Raw genomic sequence first — 17,704 nt, forward strand, 5'->3', positions numbered from 1 at the left:
TGGGTAGTGAAATTTGTTTTGGCGCGAATGTTAGCTTAAGGGCCTTTTGTAGTGGGTTTACATCGCAAATAATGTGGTCGAACCTTCCCTCGGATTTTGTCGCAATCCGCTTACAAAATAGCAAACTTGTCGTTGTGATAAAATTGACAAAAACCTTTCCCACAGTTTGGGCAATTTGTATAATTCCTTCGAGTAGTTTAGAGCTTTTGATAGTTTAGTGAAATTCTAGTTTTAGGAAGGGTCGCTTCGACTTGTATGAATAGAGACTTGTTTAGTTCTATTCTCGCTTCGTCATTCCTAGTATTGTTAAGACAGTGCGGTTTTGGCAGGTAATCAATACATTTAGCCAATACACATTTCATAATCAAACCACAATTTGCCATTATTCTGATTATGGAAGCCGCACTTCTTTAAACGCTTAAAAACTCGGTTTCCCCTCTACGTATATGTTTATATTATAAAAAGCTGCCGACGTAATAATAATCTTTTGATCTCAATTAGAATCAATTATTAATTAATAATAATTTATTCATTTCAATCAGACAATAGGTTCATCTTGTTAATATTGTAACACAGTTAATGAAACCTTTTGCCATATTTTTTACAAAGTTTTATTTTAGACGGAACACCAGTACAATACCAAATATAACTAAACGGAAGGTGTGCATTATGAGAATTAATTTTCATACAAAGCAACTGAATTATACATATATCTTATAATTCAGTTGCTTTTCTAATCGACGTCATTTTTCCTAACTGAGCCTTCAAAGCCGACTGACTGACTGACTAGATCGTAGTAAATCTCTGGAGAAACGTTTTTATCGATCGACTTGTTATAATAAGACTAAGTTATTAGTCGCCTGACGCTATTTGTATAAATATTTTAAATAAAATTATGAAATTATTACGATGCTAGAATATTGTTTATTATATACAGCTGCACTGCGCAAAACACTAAGCCAAAAGTAAATTTCATAATTAAGCTACTAAATAAAAACAATCGAAATCTTACTCTATTTAAAATTGTATCAGCAGAGAAAGTAACCTGTGAAACCTTTTCATCTAAAGAGTCGTTTTAAAAATAAATGACTCACCAATAGTCAAAGATGAAATCACTTAGAACGACATTTTTATACAAAAATGAAATATCTTAATTTCCAATTATGGACAACTAAATATTATGGGAACTAATAAAGATTAAGTAATAATTGTTTCCTAAAATTACATCGTTGATATCAATTATTATCATTGAATTAAATACTGATAAAAAATTGCCACATTTTATGATAAAAATGGGCAGAATAATATTTACAGTAAAGAAGACTGGTCACGTATTGACGTTATTCATGTAGATAATCATGATCATGTATTGAGATATCGAAGTGCGCATCATACGTCTCTAATACGATTGAACAAAAGCCCCAATGATCTCCCGTACTTTACACCAATATTAACTTTTATGTTGCCGTAAATGCTTATACTGTAAATAGAAGTCAATTGCCATTCGATAAAACCGTCTGTGAAGTATTAATGCAGCTTTCAAGAGTGAAGGCATGAGTCAAAGGTATACTTTCATAACCATAACTTAAAAGCTGCGTTTAGTAGATGAAACGAATCGTTAAACAATTTGTAAAATCAGAACCTTAAAGGATGATCTCGACTGTTCGAAATTAAAGCTCGCTCAGCTTTAATCAAAATGTTTAGTGGATCAAACATTAATTGCTTTCTATTTTATATTAAAGCGTTTTAAATTTTATAGTCCCCCAAGAGAAATGAGAGCCTTACTGGAAAACATGGCTGGTTAAAAAGCTATTTAAACATTAACGAATATACTTTGATTTCAAATTGAGTAACGCTAGTATCCATTTTTTACTGCTTGCATCCGTGTCGACAAAACAAGCCAATTGTTAGACTGTAAATGGCTATAAACTATACAACTATAAATTGTTTGTGTATTTCTTTTTGTACCAACGCAAAATGGAGACACGTTTGATTTTTTATAATCGCATACTGTACGAAAATGTCGTGCTACATGAATTTATGGAGGAAGGAACTCTCCTTCCGTCCTTAACGAAGGATCCATAACTACTCCTACAACTGACTGGCCCGAAGGTTCGTAGTCGTCGCTAGACGTAGCGACCGGAACAACTTTGATTGCGCAATTATGATTAACATATGCTCTTACTGATTTGTGGTCTGACTGAGTCGTTGATATAGAAATATAAAAAGATTAAACAGTTCGTTTTATTATATTTAAAACAAAAAGTAAAAGAATATCGTTTATACATTAACATTTTCGTTTTACTGTTTTAAAACCGGCTAGAAAGCTACGAGACATAAAATACCTTAGTTTTCGATATTTTTTAATATAAATTATACAATATTGGCCTTTGATGACTATTATGGCAAAACGATATCTGATTGCATTACCTGCCCAAAGGGCGTACAATAATGCAAATATACTGATAACAGAATTAACAATATTAGTTGAATATTTATTACAAACATGTTGTACTTAGAACTTCAATTTCACTACGTACAGTGTTTAGTACAAATTAGTGCTGCGCTGCGGAAATTACCTATTAGGGTATCTGCGGCGCCTAATGGGTTTCATCGTTCGGGAAATAAAATAAACGCCACGTAAACGAGGAAATGATTACGCTTTGATTGTTTGAAGTTGTAACGATTTACTGAACAACAATGTGACTGAGTTCCATGAAGATTCAAAGCTGCAAAGAGAAACAATACGAAAACTACGATAACGATCTTTAGCTATCTTTTATTTATCAGTTCGTTTTATTTCTGAAAAGCGACACTCGATATCAAATATTAGAATTCAATTTAGAATTAGGTGTCGTGTCTTGATTCCGACGATTGAGTAAGTCTACATAGACTTATTTATTTTGGGGACTGCTAGATCTCCTTTTGGTTGCATCGATTATTAAACTTCTGCGAACTTTGGAATAAGTAAGAAGAGGAATTTTAAGCTTTGCAATACCGAGATGTGGAACTTTAATTCCGAGATCCTTTACCCACATTAACATGAGTCAAAAACACTTTTCAAAGTTTGAATGACGCTTTCGCAAGTATTCACTACACAGTTTAATACGGAAACTTTAATTGGGAGACTTTTGTTGTTGACTCGATTTTGCATCATTATAAAATTATTCACATTACGTTATTTAATCTTGAAATATTTGCATTGTTTGATTCTCATACATCGTATATGTCACCAGTATACTTATAAATATTCAGTAAAGGACTTAAAATGATTATTTATACCCTTTTCACAACTCGACGGTGAGACTCACGCTGTATATAAAAGTGTAAAAATTAAACTAACTAATCTACAAGCTAGGATAAAAGTGAATATGCTATCGTTAACATATATGTCTGCTACTAGGCTCTATTAGTATCTCCAATTAAGTAGTTGGTCCGTGGCCACACCAGTGTTTATGACTCAGACAAAAGGATTTCATCAACACTTTCTGAACAGTGCTCAAAGTCTTGTACATCATCGTCAAGTGTTCGCTACATGCGAACTACATCAGTGTGCCTCTTCCTAATTTTATTTAGAAACAATTTAGATAGTAGCCTGCAACAAAAATATATATAAACGATTATAATTTCTTAAGATAATTATGTGATTTTCCGTATATTATTAAACATTAATAGTAATTACGATCATATAACGTACATCATGCTCATGTAAAAAAAGAGACAATATTTTTAAATCAAGAAAACGTTTCTTGTTGGTCAGCAAAGACCAACCAAGCTCACCAACTTATAACGAGAATCATCATTAAGAGATAACTTATTAAACTAATAAAAAATATATATTTAAGTAATCAAATACTGGCTCAGAAAACATTTTCAGCATAGTATACTCTGTTCAAATGTCTAGTCATCATAGCCTTTAAGTATCAGGACTCAAATATATACATTAAAAATCAAATCATAACAAATTGGAAATAAAGAATTATATTTTATATACATGACTCTTGGCTGGTGATATCGGCCGTGGGCTGACATCGTCATCTTTCTTTATAGGCAAATATATAATCAGTCTTTAGTGACTACCGACACGTAACAATTTTCGGTTGTTGATTTTCTACGCATAAGTTTTGTAATTGTACTTATTTCATAAAACAAGCGCTTCACCAATGAGTCATTAAATGTTTTCTTGACTTAAAAAATCTCAATAGAAATGTTTCATAATTACGTGAAAATCTCTTAAATAAGCAATAACAGGATCTCCAGAAGGCTGCTTTAAACAAAAGCGAGTGAATGATTAAGGCTTTGGACGCCGCAATGTATCGCAGCGTTACGGGCGAAATGACTTCCGCAGACATGCAAATTTTAGGTTAGGGAATCGAGCAAAAAGGTTAGCTCGTATTTTATTTATTAAGCCTTCAAGAAAATTAGAAATGGTTTTTGCTGGAAATGGCTGTGTTAATGAAATATTACCTTTGCTATCAAAATTCCTTTTGGAGTTTTTTAGTTTAATATCATATTTATCACTGTTTTAATTTAATAAAAAAGAGTAGTATTATATGTGGGCATTAACTTAGACTTTATTGAGTTTAAAAAGCTATCGGCTAGTAATGTTCAGAGTGTAGAGTAGGGCGATAAACAGACTTGACATAAAAGACCTCAAGCCAATGGAGAATTACGGCGCTAAGTTTAAATGCTACAACTATTACATATGTACATTATTATTCCATTGCGATGCGTTGAGACTTTAATTAATGTTAGTGTATGGTATGTAGTACTAATAATATCTTCATCTTGATTGGGAAGGTAATACATAATGTTCCAAACTCATTACGAGGACAAAGGAACATTGACTCAAAGCTTGGCTAAATCGAAACGTATCAAACATGACATCAATAGAGACGTAGTATTGATACTGCTCCGAGTATTATCAATGCTAAGTATTGTCCGTTGATTTCAGGTACGCGAATTCACTGGTCCAACAACGACGATCTTTATATATATGCTTCTATAGCATTTCGATTTCAAAACAGCTTTATTTTTGGTAACGCTATACCTCGTATGCGGTTATGCGTTATGACATAAGTTCGTGAGCGAAAAGGCTTAATGTGGTTGGTTAATCGCAAGCTGTGTCATCCTGCACCTATTCCTCAAATACCAAAATCTGTTTGAAAATGTAGATAACGGCCGAATTATGGAGGACGGATACTGTACTTGGTTAGGACCTTTGGCTGGACAATACGATCTACGTTGAGTTATGAATGTATCAATTCATAAATCAAAAAAAAGAGCCGTTCCAGCGCAATGCATTTTACAGTGACCCAATCAATTTGAATAAAAAATTGAGAATGTCTATTCAATGGATTTTTTATGTCCTACCCGAGAAACTTTTAGTTTTGTTTTTTTCTTTAATCAACTTTTTAGTACTCTTTGATAGTATAATTTTAGTGAGATCAAATCAATATACTTTTCAATACTTCCATAGGTGCCAATATTTACCAAACTAACGCTATTAATTATCATGTTTCCCCTTGCCTGAAATGATTTATTATTTTTCTTAATATGTAAATAGCGTTTAAACTCAAATATAAGAACATCTCATCGATATCCAACAAGGGATATGAGATTAAACACGTAAATATTAAAACGCTTACAAATCCCAATCATCTGAGTGTTTGGCTCGACTCGCCGGGCGAGTGCCAAAAGGCCTCTTATGAATCGGTCATACCTCGTCTTGCCTCTAATAATCATTTGTTAGGTTACGCAGTTAGGGTAAAAATAAAGGCAACAGGTACAGATACAAAAAGCTCGCAGGGTGATGATGACTATTCATCATGAACCCCTTTTCCAATATGAATTATAGAAATTATGAACATTAGTAGAAAAATGTTACACAGTTTCCGATCATACATATTCGTGCATAACACGTCTAACTTAGACTAAGTATGTGCTATGACAAATACGACGAGGGAAAGATCATGATAGGTTGATTCAAGATGCAAATCAGAATATTTGAAACTCAGCATATTAAAGTTGTCTTCGAAACTCTCTTTTTAAGGTTATGAGAATTCACAAACATTTTAATATTTGTTATTTCCTTGATATTGTCGAACTAGTTGTGACTTTGTTACTTCAATGTGCATTTTTTCACGGAGGCTGAATAATTAAAGGAAAATAACTGAATAACGCACGTGCATCGTAACGTTGATAGTAAAAGTTTATACTTCAATTTTATACGAAATCTGAACGTGAATATTTTTTTAAAGGGGCTTTGTTTTATACTGGGCCGCCATTACTTTCATGCGAATACATAATCTATTAGTTATTACATTTTGTGACAAGACAATACGAAAACTTATGTCTCTGTGTTTAGATTATAGGTTCTAGGCAATGCTACCTGCGTTTTCTTTTGTTAGACGTTTAATATATTACGATTGTTATTTTGTTATTTTGGCGTTATTGTGGTTTTTTAATAATATTATATTTATAGTTCCTTAATAATAAGCATATGCTTCGCGCACTCTATGTCAATTAAAGTCCACACAAACGTGACTACGAATAGTTTCGTCAACTATGAACTAACTATCAAAGTTCACGATGAAGTTACTTACCATCTACATATATCACTATATCTAACAAATGCTACAACTCTTGCAATTGCGAGTAATTGAGAAATCAACAAACAAGTTGAATATTTAAAGTCCACGTTGCATGAGAAGTCATGTGCGACTTACTTGTGAATTCAACACATGATTTAGTTTTGGATCTTACCATTGTTCGCACATTGGTTCTGATATACAAAACTTGTTTCCTTGACAAAACATAAGGATTTTAGGAGTGATTTTATGAAAAAAAACTTTTTATTACAAAATATATCTTTCGACGTGTTTCAGTCTGATACGAGCGTTTTATTAAAAGTTATAAAAGAACCGTCCTGTCCCTCATTGATTTTGTATGAGGTATTATGCTCTTTATTCTAATGAGCTAATCTTAAATTCAGAAAACTTACTTTACCTTTACATCGGATCCCGAATTCTCATGCATTACATTAGACGAGTTGAGTGTCGAGGATAATAGAGAGCATGGTGTCCAAAATGCTTGATCACAACACATTTTTTTTAATAGTAGCACAGTAATCCTCACAGGTAATTATTCCAGTCCATGTTTACTAAAGTACTATCTTCCTAATAATTATAATAAGCATTTAGACTCGAGGAAGCTATTATGATAGTTATTTGAAATCGACCTCTTCTTGACCAACAAATGGTGTAAAATCGGGCGATTAGCAAGATTTAACAATAAAAATAACTAGAATCTCTCAATACACGAAGATACTGTACGAACCAAGGCTGTACGTTTTGCTCACAAGAGAAGTTTATTTATAATGATAGATTTAGGTTTATAGATATTTAATCTCAAAAAAGATTTACAAAATCACTTGTATGTGATTGAATTTAAGATTGAATGTATTTATGCTCCTGCCTGTGTGCTTTACCAATAACCCTCACTATTTACACAAGACGTATTGCTAAAGCTGTTTAAAGCTTTTCGGTGTATGCACATTACACACTCTTAACATCTCTCTCGGCAGCTCTTGCAATCAAAATCTATTGTTTGTTAGAGGAGAGCCGAACATAATTGTAATATAGGGTGGTTAGAACTTAATAGAACCAAAATATATTACAACGAAAGTAATTAAATTGCATTGCCATATTATGAGTATCACGAGTCGTTCATTGTGCTGCACTGAACTTGCAGAAACTACGTAATTAGGTAGTTTTGTTCAATGTTATTTATACCGGAGTGAAACCAGATGATATTGATGCAAAACGTCTCATGTAATATTTGTAACTAGTTTCCGTGGAGGTTTATATCTTTTAAATTGAAGGTTTACAAAATGTCTACCCTCAATATAAGCTCGAATAAATAATAAAGGTATCTTTTACTAATACAAATGTAAGCTTTCTTTTTTTAAGCAGGTTCTATGCTTTATTAACAATAATCATAAACAGTTATTTACCATAATGCGGTTCGTCTCCATAGCTATCATCAGCATCAAAGTTGTCTTCCTAGGGAAAAAAATGTTCTGGGTTGAAATACACGGCGGGCTGAAGCCTTTGAAAGGTTTAGGAAAAAATTAGTAGTGAATGTGTCAGATTAGCTCGTATGCTTTAATGCTTTAGCGTGCAGAAAATTACACTGTTTTATTTTCAATATTCTAAAGTGTTTGTCCTCTTTCATCTTAGAAAACCGCATCGGTTAAATCTTAATTTTAATAATTACTATGGAGAGCTGACAACAAAAATACATTAAACTTGGTCCTTTCAGATTATAATGAAAGTAACTGTAAACAACCCGGTAAATACGACATTAAATATTATTGATCAATCTATTCTAGGTAAAGACGAGCTCATAACATTTCTTTCGTTAAGTAACCTTTTTGTAATTTCAAGCAATTTATTCTGAATAAAATTCCACACAATATGTACAAATGGTCTTATTTACTTATTTATGTATGAAATAACGCAATGAATTCTGAATTTAAAGCCGCTTAAATAAATAATGGGAAGGATTACGACCAAACACGAATACAAATTATTTTTCGATGCGATGCATTTTCAGCCACTTATTATAGACATGTTGGGTTTATATTAAAGTAAATTGCCAATCGAGAAGTGGTTAAGTATTAGGAGTCATACGGCAGCTTTACGAGCGGAAATTATTAAAAACAGTCCCACAGATCTTAAGGGACAGGTCAAATGCCCCGTAAGAGATCTTGTTTTAGAATCATTTTTAAGTGTATGATGCAAAAGTTGTAATTTTGGATGGTAATAATTTCCCAGTCTCTATCCTCAATGACTGAGAAATGAAACATTTTAATATTAAGCATCTTACAAATAATATGCAAATTGTAGTATTTATTAGGTATTTCAAACGCGCATCTTACTTATAGAGGTTAAATTAATGTTCTATTTATTAGATTGTTTGTGTTAACCATTTTAATAAAAAGATATATCTAATATTTAATTTTCTTAACCTACATGGTAGTTAAGTTAATACGTAGAAAATTATAACGAATTAAAAAGATTATATTTTATGGAAATAGCAACCGCTCTTGGCTTATAAATTTTTTGTTATTACATTAGTTAGCTTAGTCTTGGTTTTTCTTTAGTCTAGTACTTCCACTAGCAATACCGATGCCGTTTTTGTATAAAACTTCGATATATGAAAAAACAAAATGAATAAATGTTTAGTTTTAAACCCTCAGCTTGGTCACGACCGACAAAAGATCTTTTGCTGAGAATCCTTTCTATAGGTATAGGTATAGGCAGTTAAAAGTCAGTCGAAAATGGCACATCAAAACTAGGAGGCGAGACAGTTCCTGTTTATAATGAGACGGCACGTACTTGGAACCCTTTCATGGCTGGTTTGCATGGCGCAGTTTGATAAAAACGTTCCTTTTCAAAGACATAAGATCCTTAAAACTACGTGTGTTTGTTTTATAACCCAACGTGTTAGCTTCTTAGATAGTCCTGGAAGACATATAACCAGCCGAACACCAACATCGGCCTCCAAAAACGATTTAATTATTTAACTTAATAACTTATGAAATCATCGATATTTGAAGTCGATTGAAAAGTAGGCTCGATCGGCAAATTAGCTGAGCCGACTAGAATAGCCTAAGTTCCCTCAATGTCTCCAAATTATTTCCCCGAGCGTCGCAAATCCCGACTTAAGATGTCTGTTCTGAGTGTTTATTTGATATTCACTTTGCTTCCGAAAGGATTCATTTAAAGGAATCACCCAAAACGCTTGTAATTTTTACTATAGAGATTAATTTTATTATCTTCCTCGCAAAATAAAGTATTGCTATGAGTTTGATGACAGTGCACCTTTCATACGCAATAGATTAAGAAACATACTGTATACAATAATTCTACTTAGTTTGATATAAACTAAGTCATTATTGAGTTATTGTTCAGATTAGTACTAACTGTTATTCGTTTGTGCAAGATATTTAAATACCTTGCGAAACGAAAGCGACAAAGCAAATAGAAACAAGATTCGTTCGGTAACATATAAAGCACATTTGTTACAGATACAATGTAATGCCGCGCTAAGTATTAAGGCATATTATACAAGAATATTTTATACTTTTAGTTACATAATATAACATAAGTGCAACGAACAACTCCTGCCTTACCAGATGACAGCCCCATTGATTGGCTGACAGCTGCCTACATTTGACAGCAAGTTTTAGTTAATTGTTAGTATTTTAGTTTTAATTTAATTTGAAATTTAATTAATGTACGTAAATCTTATATTAAATATGACAAAATGTTGTTACGCTTCGGGAACTTCGAACATGATGTCATTAGAACATTTTGATGACTCTGATGGAAGGCTGACCTATATTTCATATTTGTGACTCTTTTTATTGAAATCAACGAATGGAAAATATAACTTAGAATAAAAAAATGTTGTTTCCATGAAAAAAGATACCCGGTGATCTATGTGGGCGGCGCCTTTATACCTACCGGGACTTCCAGCTTACTGAAATCGCTCAAATAAAACTCATTTAAATGTACAAATGATATTCAAAGGAGCCGCTTACGTCGCAAAAGCATTTACGACCCAGAAAATATAAAATGGCACCCAAGCTGCTTCAAATTGGCGTGAGCTAGTGAACGCCGCCTTACCGCTGGGCCAGCTCTAACAATGTTTTAATCCCAACACGAACAAAATTCTACGTACATTTTGTTGCAACTTCAGAGCTGAATGTAGAGTGGTAGATAGCCTTTTATCCAGCAAAATAAAACGACGATTTCTCAATAAACGTCCTAATGGCTCGAAAATATTGTGCACTTTGAGTATTTATGAGTATCAACCGACGATAAATCCAACTATAGGATCCTTGCTCCCGTTGCTATGAGAACGTATCCTTATGAGACAGCTACTTTTATGTCCAGGTTAATAATGCCAAATTTAGCCCCATTTAGTTTTGTTAAAAAATACTTGCATATTATTAACGATATATTTATTAACAAAAAAAACTTCTAGCTGTAAATAATAAATTCATTGAAATCTGTAGAAATACGAACTTTTACTTAATTTTCTATTTCTAACAAAAGGGATTATATAATGTTTCTCTTAATTAAAAAGCTTTTGTTGAAATGAGGTTGATATCAGGGTAACGTAGCAGATGGCCGAGTTTAGATTAATCTGTTACTAAAATAGTCGGAAATATAAGTGATGTTTTTTTTTAAATGCAAGTAAACCAGCCTTGTCTTCTGTATCAATGCATAATATTATTTAGTATAAAGAAACAAATCCGTAAGCGGCGAAAGTGTAACGGGGCCCTGAAGGCCAACAGCGATAAATAAGATGGCACTTATAAAACCACAAAACAATAATAATTAATTAATCGCTAAGACCATCACAAAGCCGGTACTAACGCTTAACATTCCAACTGGTATTTGATGCCTCAAGGCCGAGAATATATTCTGAACATTTCGTACATATTCCTGCAATAACATTCCTATATAACGGCGATGCGTGATTCGAAGCAGTTAGAGCGTCAATTTACATTGGAACGAGTGGAAATAGGCGAAATACACACGACCCCGCTAATCCCTTACCTTTGAGTCCAACCACTCGAACCTATTGCCCTTACAGCTAATGAATTTCTCAGCAGACGTAGGAATACGATTGTGGTTACTGAACAATTGTAGTCGTTAGCGATGCTTAAGTTTGATTGTTGATACAATGGCATTGTTAGACGGCTTGTCTGTTTTATATCATAATGCAATACAATTTTAGAGTCTTCGCATTCAGCAATTAGGAGAAAAGCTCCCCACTTACGATTTCCACATCCCATGATTTTAACTATTTTTCTTTTCAAGAATTATTTTAATCTCTTCGATGTGATCGCACCGTCATTGCGATCGGGAGCCCAATATATTAAGTACATAAAAGTATGTTATCTTAAATCATTTTAAAAACGTCAAATAAAGCGTAAAGCGTTATCTCGTTGAATTGATGTATTTCAAAATATTCGCAAACCGTTTAAAACGTCGCTATTATTTATTCATCGTTTATTTGCGAATATTCGCAAACTAACTCCTACTTTTACTGGCACAGTTTATTGCATTTTTATTACTCTAATCTAAACTTACAGAACCATCAGATAGTTCAGTAATTTCAATCAAACTGAAGTTTAGCATCTGAGCTCGAGTTAGTAACAGCGCTTCCTACATATTTAACACAAATAATACGTGGCATTTCGCATTAAAAAATAGCATAATGTCGTGTAAGATAAAGTGAGTAAATCTAGCAAAAACTGAATTTTACACATGTCAATAATTAATTATCTTTTAATTATAAGTTTTTCTATTTGGGTTAATAACATCAATTCATAAACAATAGCCGTGAATAATGGAAAATAAATGAAAATTATTTTTCTCTATTGATTATCCTACACATCAGAATGTTATATACTACGTCGATGCACACTATAAATAATGTAAAATCTCCCCTAAGTTAGGATTGCCTTGCATCAAAATTAGCCCCATGTTATACGTACATAACATCCCTCACAAGCTGAATGGGTTTTGTTTGCAGACAGCCTTTGTAAAACAAAACGATCGCATCCAAAGCAGACGGGTTCCCCTTTCTTTTCAAACTAACACGAAACTGAGAAATGAGACAACCACTTATATACATCGACAATCACATTTTGAACTTCATTTCTGAATCTTTAATTATTAGATGCTTAGTTCGCTTTAGTCAACTCTTGCTTTGCTGTTCAAGATTTCGAGAATAATGCCCGTTTCGTAAAGATTAATCTGCACACGGGCTTACTGTTATAAGCGGCTTTCACTTACTTAGATCGATGTAAAGATTGCCTTTCTAAAAGGATTGTGCTGTTATGACCATTATCTTAAAAAAAAGACTAATAATAGAAGTATGTTCGTAAAATGTATTTACATTGAAATCACTTAGGTTTAAAGTCGAAGCTTTCTAGTGTCGAAGTTGCAGATATTTCTACACGAACACGTGTTCACGAGCGACATCACCAGGTGAGTAGCAATATCAACAAATTACCAATACATTTCAATGATTGTACCGATGTAGCTGATTAGCTGAATGAGCGTTCTAGACAATGAAAACAATTTGTATATTAGCAAGTCGTTGACCGTGTACCGGGTGATCGGTCTAGCGTTTACTAACCTTTGAGTGCCATTCATACTAATATTTAATGGAATTGCTAATCAATTTAAATTTAGTGAATTTAATGATTTATATACTAATTTATTAATGATAAATTAAAATTGCTGAATGATTAAAAAAATTAATGGAATTCAAAAGAGACACAAGATTACTAAGAATTGCTTTGGTTAATATATATATATTATGGCAACGTGATACGTACAGCAAACATACAGGTACATAAAACAAACAAAACAAAAGTTCAAAGCAGTATTTGAGTTTTGTAATTATTTTTGCAAGTATTATTACCATATTTTATTATGAAAATAATAATATTTTTTCGGAAATGAGATGCAGATAACCTTGATTGTGTGAATGAAAAAATACTGTAAACTTTGAAAAATATGCCAAAAATGATTATCTCTGTACACTACACAATAATGAAACTCCGTGTAAAGTTTGTACCCATAAAACTGGCGAAACTTTACAATCAGTTTCGGTTTAAATATCTCAGCAAGTCATTTGGTCGTTCAATAGCTTTCAGTACTCAGCTAATCAGGTAATCGCCAAGTCATGAATCTAGACCAATCCACTAATGCACTACCGGCGAAGTGAAAGTACTTTAAGAAAATTCTTTTTCCTCGCTACCATTTTCTATGTAATCTAGAAACCCTGTATGTGTTAAAAATAAAATAGTGGTCGTAGTATAGAGGGTAGATCAATGTTAGAACGTTTGCCAAGCGCTTCCCTGTATATCTAATCCTTTGTGTGTTTAGGCTAACCTATAATTGTATAGTTCCCAATCGACAGCCGTGACTTTATATGAATTAAAATTACTTTTAGACGCAATGTTTAACATATTATATGCTGCACAATAAAGTATTTTGTTGTTTTGTAAATAGAATTTATAACGAATGTGGTCACTACAGCATTTCTCATAATTTTAAAAATTCAAAACGTTAAATAAACATCTGCGCAATTCGTTTTCCGTGTACCTGCATTCCTAAGTCATTCTGTTCCCATTTAGACATCAGGGAATACTCTACAAAGTTCCAAAGTCACTATAATATTATATTAGGTGTACCTTACTATACAAGATATGTTTATTGAAAGGAAGCATTTGTAGTATGTTCGCTTTTCGTCAAACCGTTCGTAAGTGCTTTAACTCAACTAGCCTAGTATAAAAAATCTATGAAAAGGTCGCAATGGTCGGTATAATTTTTAAATATGTAGTAAAAAATATAATTACAATAAAAGGAATTATCACTACTTAATATTATAAATCAACAAAGTCTTATTTAGCTTTAATTGAATTAAGCTTAAATAATAATAATTATTCGCATTGTAACCGCCGACACAAAGTTGACTATTAAAACTCGTAGAAATTATAAACAATTTCTGGAGCAAGTGGGACGAAATTATGATTTACATCGTGTTCAGGTAAGCTGTGGTTTTACCGACAAATATAATAAATAATGTGGAATCGGATAACGTGTGGTGACATAAGGCAATGTACAATTCTGAGGGAGTTATTTACTTGGTTCATTCTATAGAGAAGGGTAAAATAATAAAAATATATACCTAATAAATATGCCTTTAAAGATTATGCCCAAACTTTGTTTAAAAATATTACAAGAGATGAAATGGGTAACGAGATCTAAATAATTAAATTCACTTTTAAACCCAGATCGGAAACACCTTCCCATCAGTTTTAAATTTATAATCAAGAGATAAAGAAAAGATACACAAGGCGCTACTGTTGGAATACATAACATCACATTAAGAATTCTATTTGTATGTGAATATGAACGGCTCTGCCTAAGAAGCCTACTCACGAAATCAAGCGTAATTTTGTGAGAAATAACCAATTGTTTATTATCTACGGTTCTGAAATAAACCCGCTGCTGTGGATTTTTCAAAGTAATATTTACTGAGTATCAAGTAAGTTTTTACTTCGATTTTTTCGTCTCATTCATCGTTTTTGATACGAAATATGACTGAAATATGAGAAATATTTAACATAAGCGTTTAATATTATTTTTCTACGTATCATGTTAATGGCGAAGTAAATTTAAATTATTACGTTTACATATATTGTTGATAAGCTTCGTTTATGAAATTAGAAGTTTTTTTATATATTTTATATAAATACGAGTATCGAGATCGGCTCCAGACTCCAGACAACCTTGTAGATGCTCAGCACGTTTTAAATAAAGTGCTATAACTGATTTTCTAAAAATTGCTTTAAAACTATGGATTATAGATTGTTGTATCCGCCGTACTTTATCGTTTAATACTTTAGTATTTGTGTGTATGACTTCAATAATAGCAATCAAAGTCTGTCGAGCGGGTTGCTCGTGAATTCGCTACTTTAGTGCGCATACAATTTAAAAGAAGGGTCAATATACAAACTTTTATTCGTGTTAAATCAGAATGGAACGCGGAGCGTGCATACGAGGGGTTGCGCCCTAATGAATTGCAGATCGATGGTGCCGTCCGCTTATACGTACATTCATTACAATTAGGTACTATGTATACATTAAACGTAATATATTTTTAATAGAATGCAAGAACGAGTAAAATGATTAAATTGGCCTGTTCCAATTCTCAGTGCATTAAATGATTGTATATAGTTTTCAATGCTCGTTTCTGAATCTACTGTACGAATTTAAATTAAATTATCTATATATAAACAAGGAAAGCATAATATTCATTAGACATGTAGGGGAAGTTTACTCAGATTAAAACTGTAACAATTGTTTTTTATAGTTCTTTTGAGACGCGTTTGAGTTCAGCAATAACTTTTTTTACTGTCTGCATTAGAGCGGTTTTTTCTCAAATATAAATCGGATATAACACATTCTTGTGTAAAGTTTACCCACTGGTGAAACGGTAAGGCATGTTCAAATCTTCTAGTTATAATTTTCTATGGAATCGGACATTATAATCATTTGTTGTTTTTCAGGAATCGTGGCGACGCTCAATTTTAGTTAAAAAGTATCAAAAAATCGCATTTTATCCGTTAAAAATAAAGAATAAATAGAAAAGCTACTAAATGAACGTGAAGTGTAATATTGAATAACACCCTTCGTTAGAAGTTAGGCCAAAAAAGGTAAAGTATCGACAACTGCGACACCTGCTTTGAATCACCGGCACCAGGTTTATAGCTGTGTCATACTCTGAATTAATCCAATCTATTGGATAATAGAAACAACGCTTTGTAAATTATAAAATAATACACATCAATTATTGTTTAGGAATATGTTGCAGCTTCTTTAATTCAAAGTGAAACAACTAGCAAGTCGTAAGCAGAAGAGTTAGGATGTTTTAATCTCTTTGTCCCCCGTGCCAAAAAAACCAGTAAAGTTCAGGAAAATTCCTAGAAGTAAATACAAAACAATGCCCGAAAATAATATACATTTATTGGGTTTTCGAATAGCTCCTCCTCCTCTCTATGATTTTCCCTTAAATTGAATAAGGTTTAATTTAAATTAACTTTAAAACTTCAATTGGCGTGAGTTACGTAACTAATGTTTCAAATTATTAAGCGCAAACTAAATGTTAGCAATCATCGCGTACTCTTGTACCTAATAAATTGTTTCAGGTCAGTTTAATAATAAATCCGCCCTTCCAATACTCAACTGCACTTATATTTTTATAAGAACTAAAGAGGCACTAAGAATTAAGAACCCCAATTGTACCAATGAGAGTTATAAGCTCATGAATTAAACAGTGTTTCATATATTTCAACATCCCTCCAACAACCGCCACCGAACTCACTCGTACTTAAAGATTTTTTAAAATAAACGCCAGTGTTCGGATAATTAACGCATAGCAGTTCGCAGGTGCAATTCGCAGTTGGCTGAAAACTTACCTTTGGAAGGGAAGGTCTGCGAACATCGCGCCGTGGTATGATCAGAGCGCGAAAACTTTGCCCGTAAACATGGCCCAAGGCTCACTGGCCACGTCCGGCACACTCGACTACAGACGCGCGACTACGAGGTAGCGAGGGCCGATCGCCGAACTAAGGGGAACCGACCCTGTCCCTTCCGCAACCCGCACACCCCGCGGCCCGTTCCTATAGGGGTAACTAATAATTGTATGGAATTATTTTTGCGTCCACCACTATTAGGGGTTGAAACTTGAACTTGACCGAATCTATTGAACGCGACGCGACCGCCATTTCGCCGTGTCAGATCATCAACAAACTTCTTGCTGAAGAAAGATACTTTTTGCATCGCTATCATTAAATGGAGAAAAAAGTTTATAGACTTATGGTGACTGCAGCTTGCTGGCTGTAGAAAACTAGTAATAAAGACGCTGGAGAGAAAACTCAGTTAAAAGGATCGTTTGTTCTTTTGTTTGCTTTATGATAATATAAGGGTGGTTAAATAGTGGTGTAACAGCGGGTTGAGGGGAACAGCGAGAAGAGTTAGGTTTTTGGCTTCAGATACAACAATGCACTAGGTGTCGATCACATTCTATACTGGGGGCGTAAGGG

General features: G+C 33.1%; 1 protein-coding gene across 1 annotated transcript in view; it reads right to left on the reverse strand.

The window, feature by feature from the left end:
- LOC123718624 (chondroadherin-like) overlaps nt 1-17,185 on the reverse strand; it is a 45,493-nt gene extending 28,308 nt beyond the window's left edge. Inside the window, exon 1 of the mRNA XM_045675290.1 lies at nt 17,078-17,185. Coding sequence (XP_045531246.1) covers nt 17,078-17,103 — 26 coding nt within the window. The 5' untranslated portion in view covers nt 17,104-17,185. The remainder of the gene's footprint in view (nt 1-17,077) is intronic.
- Nucleotides 17,186-17,704: the final 519 nt, after the last annotated feature.

The sequence above is a fragment of the Pieris brassicae genome, chromosome Z, assembly GCF_905147105.1.
Source record: "Pieris brassicae chromosome Z, ilPieBrab1.1, whole genome shotgun sequence".
Lineage (NCBI taxonomy): Eukaryota > Metazoa > Arthropoda > Insecta > Lepidoptera > Pieridae > Pieris > Pieris brassicae.